We start from the raw sequence: 9,035 nt of genomic DNA on the forward strand, positions 1-9,035 counted from the left end.
TAAAACTTTGCCGGCAGCAAAACACGTATGAGAGCATCGAATAATGAAGAATAGTGATAGAAATTACATTTTGTTGCTTGCACAGAGAATAACATTTTTTAAAATTATTTTTGCAATAAAATTGCATTTTTGGACTTTTTGGATCATACTGGGTTGATATAACACAAAAAATCCTAAACTTAAATTTGAGTGATTACAAATCTTGCATTTAGAAGCAAAAATTCGGGAGTTGGTACGTGAATTTTTCCGGGTTCGTCAAAATGAACTCACGTTACCGTGTAAGAACAGTAATTTTTCTGGCATTTTTGTCCATGTAGTGTTATCAGTTAGAAATTTCATTATTCATTTACTCTGTTATCATTCAATCCGATTTAAGGATACATATTGTAACGGATCTGTAATTTCCCCAATTACATTCCATCTAGTGGTCAACTTTTAGAAAACTGAAGAATTAAAGGACGAAAATGATTCCCAAAAATGTGAAATTTTGTCAGATTATAGGTATTAATAACAACTAACTCTGTGCGAAATTTCAGCCCAATCGACTCACCCTTTTTGAGAAATCACCATTTATTTCTAAATCGTTTTTCGCAAATATCTCAAAAACTACTCAACCGATTTCAAAATTTGTTTCTTCAAAACATTTGTCTTGATGTCTTCTATCTCAATCAATCAAAATATGCATACCCGTTCGTATAAAGTTTCCGAGATATTTACATTTTTCGGGTTTTCGCTCAAAATCCTTGTTAGCACTCTCATTTTTGCAAAAATCGGCATATTAACTTCAAATTTGGCAAGAAGTTCCCTCTTTGCCCCAAAATATTTCGTATTGAAAATGGGCTAAATGGGATCGTTAGTTTAGGAGATATTCAAGTTTGAATCTAATTCTATTTTCTTGAATATCTCAAAAACTACTCGACTGATTGTTATTTTTCTTTTCAAAATATTCGTCTTGATATCTTCTATGTCAATCAATCAAAATATGCATACCCGTTCATACAAAGCTCCAGAGATTTCCATTTTTCGTTTTTTTGCTCAAAATCCCTGTTAGCACTCTCATTTTTGCAAACATCGACATATTAACTTGAAATTTGGCACGAAGTTTCCTTTTTGCATCAGAATGCATTAGAAAATTTGCATTAGAAAGAGTTTGGATGGGGGGAGGGGAGGCATAACCTGCCAAAATGGAGAGAAATATCCGAGAGTGAAAAAAATTTATTATCCTGAAATCATTCGGAAGCATTCCATCAATTTATTGGTGGCGAAGAAAGCATCAAAACATCGCTCAGTGACATGCTCACTATGATATGCTCAGTACCCCTGCTTATTTGTATTTCTCCTCGCCTCGTTTCTTATTTAATAAACTCTCATTTACTTATACCCGCGTACTTTTCAATATTATATAATGGTCACTCCATAAAACGGGCCGTATTGCTCCTCATTGAATTCTCAAACTATTATATTTAAAACGGTACAGCATGTTAAAAACAGCTGCGATTAGCTAAAATAGTAATAAAATTGAACAATGATGAAATGAAACGCAATCAGATCAAATCTAATGAATTCAGTAGCGAAGTGGTAAAAGGAGATAAGTCACTTTTGACTATTGGCCAGTTGTCAATCAATACCTCGGACTCTAAGCGAGATATCGAAATTTTCGTAATTACATTAGTTGTAGCACTCAATCGGCCCCGCTAAAAAGGTCATAACAAAAATTTCGCCATCTCCCTTAGATTTCGAGATATTAATTGAAAACTGGTCAATAGTCAAAATTGACTCATCTTCTTTTACCAATTCGCTAGTGAATTGCACTATAACAAGTAGAGGAATCACCGAAAAGTTACCTTAACCCTAGATTGGTCACCATATGAGGGAAGTGCCGCAGCGTCGTTTTTCTTGAATTGCCATTGATTAACTGATCGGAAGAATTAAAAAAAACTTGACTTTTCTAATCAGCGTCTAACAAATTTTAATACTTATAGAACAACATAATTCTCAAAATTTCTAAAAAAAAAAATTATTTCTAACAGAGGAATAGACCTTTTCATTCTGGAAATCTAGGGGAAATATTTATTTCGTTCATTCAACGAAAAAATCTCCGAAAAAACCATGGAAAATTCTGATAAATATTGAACTTTACAATGATATACACTTGAACGCTCAAAAACCATGATTTATATGTAAATTCGATAAAGTGTCCACAAATCCTAGGGGAATTAACATGGGAAAAAAGTGTCCGCAAATCTAGTGACTCTCAGAATGAAAAGGTCTATTATTTTTTTCCATGTTAAACCAAAATGCCTGTTACGCGACGTTGCCGGAAATTCGCTAAACGCTCCCGGGCATTGCACAGTGAATTTGGCAACGTTCAGGCGTAAATAACACGGCGGCACTTCCCCGCGGACGTGACCAATCGCTGGGTCGCGTAGGGTGACCAACTAGGGTTAAAATTAACTAAAAATTATCTTGCGACTACTGACCACTTTTACGTGCATTAGCCAGGCTTTTTGGTACACTTGCAAATTCCTCGTCGCCTTAAAATTCAATTCAATCTATCACTATAATACAAATCAATTCATATGAATCGGCGAAGATGTGGCGATATTCTGAGGGAGTGTCGTCTCGCCATCGAGGAGCAGCCGATCGAGTCGTTTCCTTCGTCTCTCGCACTTTGGACATGACTTTGTCGAGTTGAGGCAGTCAGCGTGAAAGACAGCATTGCATCCATTACACCTGTAAGTCGATTCCATGTCGAACGGGTAAATAACCTTGGGATTGTTGCACACCTCGCAGATGAATCCCTTTTGGCTGCATAACCAGCAGTTCAACACGTGATTTCTCGCGTATTCCACGACTTTTTGGAGCTGTTGAGCAAGCGTTCCCGAGGGCACATCAAGCAGATCGGAGACTGAGTACTGATGCACGTGCTCGTACAGATAGTCCCTGGGTGCAACTTTCTTCTGCAATGAGTCAATTATGGGCTCTCTGCAGGTGAACAAATAGGCACGGAGGAGATTGAGCTGTATTCTGAGGGCCTGCAGCTGGGCCATGCTCTCCACTGTCGTGTAGATCCTTGGATTCAGGATCTTGAGGTTCAGGAGGGTAGAGCAATCCGTCAGATATTCCGCTGCTTTTTTACTCACTGGATAGTGCTTCAAGTCCCAATTGTGGATTATTCGCGAGGGGATCAGGAACTCCTCCGTCGACATGCAGTTGGTGCAGTAGTAGTTCCCGGTGAACGAACAAACGTGGGCTTTTGCGAAGGTCATTCCCACTGCGTGACCACACTCGAAGCAGCTGTAGCTCTGGGTGTCCAAGCCCTTCTCACGGGGGAGTTTGCCGATCTGATTGTCGAAGTCATCTGTTATTACCTGGAATAATTTAAGTTTTTGGAATTATTACGTAATAATAATCCGATAAAAATTTTTTACTCCAATTCTCAATTTCTGTCATTTATTATATTCATTCTATCGAAAGACGAGGATAGAAATCGAATTTATGGGTGTTCTTCCGTTATTCGGAAAAATATATCGATTTTAAAACTTTTGAGAGACATTGGAATTTTTTTTTTTAATTTCTTCACGTCTACGTTTTTTACATTTTTTTCATTTCTTCCCGTTAAAATTCGAGTTTGCCGACCTGACTGTCAAAGTCATCTGTTATTACTTGGAATAATTAAAGTTTTTGGAATTATTACGTAATAATAATCCGATAAAATTTTTTTACTCCAATTCTCAATTTCTGTCATTTATTATATTCATTCTATCGAAAGACGAGGATAGAAATCGAATTTATGGGTGTTCTTCCGTTATTCGGAAAAATATATCGATTTTAAAACTTTTGAGACATTGGAATTTTTTTTTTTAATTTCTTCACGTCTACGTTTTTTACATTTTTTTCATTTCTTCCCGTTAAAATTCGAGTTTGCCGATCTGGCTGTCAAAGTCATCTGTTATTACTTGGAATAATTAAAGTTTTTGGAATTATTACGTAATAATAATCCGATAAAATTTTTTTACTCCAATTCTCAATTTCTGTCATTTATTATATTCATTCTATCGAATGACGAGGATAGAAATCGAATTTACGGATGTTCTTTCGTTATTCGGAAAAATATATCAATTTTAAAACTTTTGAGAGACATTGGAATTTTTTTTTTATTTCTTCCCGTCTACGCTTTTTTACATTTTTTTCATTTCTTCTCGAAAGAGAACAAAATAAAGTATCATAAATTAATGTATACAGAATCTACATTAAGTTATGCCGAAAAATCGAGTTCTATTGACTTTTTCTACTGAATATTTTCAATTGAACATTTGATAAAACCGAATAGACCCTAGCCTCCAACCAAATCCACTTTTCAACAAGCCTAATTCTTTCAATCAGTGTATTAAATTCCCAAGATTCCGAATCCCCCATCAAACTCCAAAAATGCTCACCTCAGCCCCTTCCTCAGGCTCCTTCTCCTGTATCCTCTCGCTGGGGGCATACCTATCCAAAAAATCCCTCAAGTCCGGTGAGGTGGCGTACCCCCCCGGATGATAGCTCCTAATAAGCGCATCATAAGTTGGTCCCTCCCCAGGAGTCTTCGCCTCCGCATTGGACGCCCCCGATATAACCGACGAGGTCATCGAGGACTCCACGTCCTCCAGGGATGTGGACCACCCCAGCTTCCCAATCAGAGAATTCCCCACAGAGACAGCCCCCTCAGCCTTTCCACCCCCCTCCCCCTCGCCGCNCTTTCCCCCCCCCTCCCCCTCGCCGCTAATCGCCACCCCTTCCTCCCCCTCGACCACATCCTCCCGGTCCTCTTGAACCCTTTCACTCCCCTCCACCACCCTTTCCCCCCTCCCCTCCCCATCTTCAATCCCCTCATTTCTCCCAGGACTTCCAACAGGAGAAATCACTTCTTTCTTTCTCCTCTCCTTCCTCTTCACTTCCTTCACCAAATTATCCTCCTCCTTCACCACATTTCCCTCCCCCCTCACCCCATTTCCCACCCCCCTCGCCCCCCCATTCGCCAAAATAATCCTGAGAGCCTCATCCTCACTCAAAGTGGCATTATTAAGAACCCCAGAAGAGCTGAAAGACCCAATGCTCCCAATAGAGCTAGCAGTCTCCACATCCTCAAAGTTATCAGCCTCAGTAATCTCACTATTAATAGTCTTGGCGATGTCAACAGCACTGAAAATGGGGCATGACTTCATCGGTGGTGACCAGATAGCGGCCATCAGCAGCGGAGTGCTGGACCAGAAGTTGAGAAGACTAGTGTTGGAGGCTAAATTAAATACAATGGTATCCAAACTCTCGATGAGCCTCCTGGCAACTTCCACGTGATCGCCATCCCTGATGAAGGCGGCTCTGTCGTAGTAGGGTTTCAGGGCCGAGTTGTCGCGATGTATCGAGGAGAAGTAGCTGGAGAGGAGGCCCTCGTTCAGGGCAATGCGTATCCAGGCCCTGCAGTAGCCGACTTCGGTGGTGATCTGCTTGAGATCCTGGATCTGATTGATCATCTGACGGTGGGAGAAGACCAGGAGGGGACCCCAGAAGGAGGGCTGAGGCATGGCGTCGAAGTCAGGGCCAGAGAGGGCCTCTGTCACTCGGTTCAGGAGGCTGTCCTTCAGGCCGTGGAGGAATATGGCCTCGAGGACTGAGCACAGGGCCATCGCCTCCTCGCAGTTGCCCACTGGCACTCCATCACTCACACCCTCCAGCCCCTGCATCTCCATCACAACGGTGTTGAGCTGCTTGCGGAGGGACTCCTTCACCAGGACGTTCCTCTTGTTCGTCATCGACTTGACGGTTTTCAGAAGGGCATTCATTTTCGGGGGCTCGAGGTGGTGACTGGACACTCGCACTTTCACATCGGCACATTGTTCGCGAAATACTACGATTAACCTCAATTGTGGACGACACATTGGGGAAATTCAGGCATTGTTACGGTGCGGGGAATCAGCGGGAGGGGCTATCGCTGGGTTTGGCTCGGGGAAGAGGAAATTTGTGGGGGAACACGCGCCGAGTCATCACACAGCTGACACTTCTACTGATGACGTTTTTTGTTATCTTGGGTCGCGGGTTATTTAAGTTAGATCGGGAAGTTTAGCTCCCATTGGTGAAGGTGTAGAATAGCGTTGGGGTTTTTTATCTTGTGTGGGTGCAGGTGCCTGTCGGATGGTTCTGCAGGTTGACAAGGGTATCGATGTGACGGATCGATAGGGATAGTCGCGGCGGAGACGGTCTGACGATCCATCGCGGTCGGAATATCGATATTGAAAAACATCGATTTAAGAATATTGTTCGTTCACGAAATGTGGGAGGTCGTTTGCAGTTGAATATTTTGGAAAAAAAATTAATTAACTCAGGATGTGAAGTATGGGATAGTTGGAAAAATCAGTAAACTAGGGGAAGTTGGGGTAAAACGAACACTTTTGACTTTTGTTTTAATGTTAATGAGGAGTTGAAATGTTGATGAAATTTGATAATTTTTTCTTCAATACAAAGAGCAATTCTTTCCCTTTGTGACGAGCCTAAACTGAACTCAATTGGTCAATTTGTTTCTGAGTTATGAATAATTTTAAAAAAGTCTAAAGTGTCGGTTTTACCCCATCCTCCCCTACTAATTCATTGGCGAATCGCGACGTTTCGCTTGTAATTCAAGCATCCTCAGGTTCTGGAAGCCAATCAGTATAATAAAAATATGTACAAGCGATATCAATAGAAAACCTCAATCTAATGTTTGAAAACTATTACAAATCGACACAAAATAATAATAAAAAATATTTAGGGGAGAGCGGGACACTTGTCCCGCTCTCGCCTTTCGATAAAATTTGAAATATCGATCCCTCCGATATATCGACTGAGAAAAACCCGCTGAAAACATCGATATTCTAAACAATCGACGTCATATCGAAAGAATATCTGTTCCGTTTCGTTAAACATAAAAAAGAAGAAATGGTTGAGAGAATTCCATTTTACAAGGAAGAGAAATTATCTCATTTTATCAACAGGTGAATGAATTATAAAAATTCAAATAATTCCATATTGTCCCGCTCTCCCTATCGATATTGTGTTTGAAAATATCGATCCCTCTGACATATCGATAGTAGAAATAATCGATGTCATATCGAACGAATATCTGTTCCGTTTCATTGTGTGCAATTGTTATTATTCTGCTTCTGGGAAGTGGAGAGAGGAAAATGGTGTGGGTCAGCTGTTGACTTCTGTTTTCTTTCACAATGAAGATTGGAATATCGTCACACCCGTTGTTTTGGGTTGACAGAATACATAATTTTTGTGTACACACAAATTGCTCAACGGCACCTGATTTTTCATTGATGAAATGAAAACACGAGTCTTTTCCAAATTAAATACAAACACTGAATTGACTATATTTGAAATTGAGTTTGAATGATGGAATTCGATTTGGTCTGGTGGAGTCTAAATGTGTTCGTGGGTCGGTGTGTGCGGCCGGTGACGCAGGAAAAGCATAAAAAGAAGAAATAGTTGAGATCGCGTGTGAGTGGGCGAGTGAGTGGGGGGAGTGAAGAGAAGAGAGGAATGAAAACTGGACGAAGCGGTGAAGGGAGACTTGGCGCAACCTCGTTTCACGCCCCTCGCTCGGTCCACAGTCTTCCGCTGGCCTCTGTGTCAAGTGTCGTGAGTCGTCGGGACAGGTCCTCTCGAGCAGTTATACTATTCGGTGCAATTATCGCGTTCGAGAGATTATTGGATGGCATAAAGTGGACCGGGATTTTGGATGATTCGGAATATGTAGCATGATGGAGCTATTGGGTAAGAGTCTTGCTGTGAGGTGCTTACGGTATTATTGCGGAGACGGGAGGTAAAAAAGGCTCGTTGTGTGCTGCTGTTCATGATTCCTCGGTACGGTGAGAGCTTTGAGACACTGGGGCTTTCGGAAATATGGAAACTACGTGATTTTGAGGTGAGAATTCCGAGGACGTGTTTTTTTTATGACTGGGTTTTCATCCTGACAATGAGGCATGCTTGATTTGTTGATGGATTACACTGGTGGATATTGAAAATTGAAATTGAAATTTCGGCGAGTGCTTGACAGTAATTTTTAGGGGAAATTGTGAAATTTCAAATTTCAGTCGAAATTTAATGGAATTCTCAATTTTTGAGCCTTTCCTGTTGAGGAAATTGAGAATCGAATATTCAGGACCGAAATAACGGAAATTCAAGGATTTATTTATCTAGCTTTACCTATTTATCTGGATTTATAGAGACTTCCATGGAATAATTGAACTGAAATTTGAAGTTTTTATTGATTTTTCCTTCGAATTTTGAATTCCCAACTACAAAATTCTGTGGGATTTTAGTCAAAATGACATTTGATCAACATTTCCAAGAAGTGTAATGTCTTGATTGTGACAATGAAACATGCTTGATTTGTTGATGGATTTTATTTGCACTGGTGGATGTTGGAAATTGAAATTTAGTGGACAGTTTGACAGTAATTTTTAGGGGAAATTGTGAAATTTCAAATTTCAGTGGAAATTCAATGGAATTATTCATGTTTGAGCACCTCCTGTTGAGGAAATTGAGGATCGAATATTCAGGACCGAAATAACGGAAATTCAAGAATTTATTTATCTGGCTTTACCTATTTATCTGGATTTATAGAGATTTCCATGGAATAATTGAACTGAAATTTGAAGTTTTTATTGACTTTTTCTTCGAATTTTGAATTTCTAACTACAAAATTCTGTGGAATTTTAGTCAAAATGACATTCGATCAACATTTCCAAGAAGTGTAATGTCTTGATTGTGACAATGAAACATGCTTGATTTGTTGATGGATTTTATTTGCACTGGTGAATGTTGGAAATTGAAATTTAGTGGACAGTTTGACAGTAATTTTTAGGGAAAATGGTAAAATTTCAAATTTCAGTCGTAATTTAATGGAATTCTTAATTTTTGAGCATTTCCTGTTGAGGAAATTGAGAATCGAATATTCAGGACCGAAATAACGGAAATTCAAGGATTTATTTATCTGGCTGTACCTATTTATCCGG

General features: G+C 39.9%; 1 protein-coding gene across 1 annotated transcript; it reads right to left on the minus strand.

The window, feature by feature from the left end:
- Nucleotides 1-2,258: 2,258 nt before the first annotated feature.
- LOC107037928 (run domain Beclin-1-interacting and cysteine-rich domain-containing protein) lies at nucleotides 2,259-6,167 on the minus strand. The gene is made up of 2 exons (XM_015256763.1): nucleotides 4,440-6,167; nucleotides 2,259-3,371 (listed from the first exon to the last, which is right to left on the minus strand). Exons 1-2 carry the CDS (start codon nucleotides 5,916-5,918, stop codon nucleotides 2,571-2,573), a joined length of 2,280 nt encoding a protein of 759 aa, XP_015112249.1. The 5' UTR covers nucleotides 5,919-6,167; the 3' UTR covers nucleotides 2,259-2,570.
- Between the last annotated feature and the right edge of the window lie 2,868 nt (nucleotides 6,168-9,035).

This window comes from Diachasma alloeum, unplaced genomic scaffold (genome assembly GCF_001412515.2).
Source record: "Diachasma alloeum isolate Michigan unplaced genomic scaffold, Dall2.0 Dall_scaffold_00271, whole genome shotgun sequence".
Lineage (NCBI taxonomy): Eukaryota > Metazoa > Arthropoda > Insecta > Hymenoptera > Braconidae > Diachasma > Diachasma alloeum.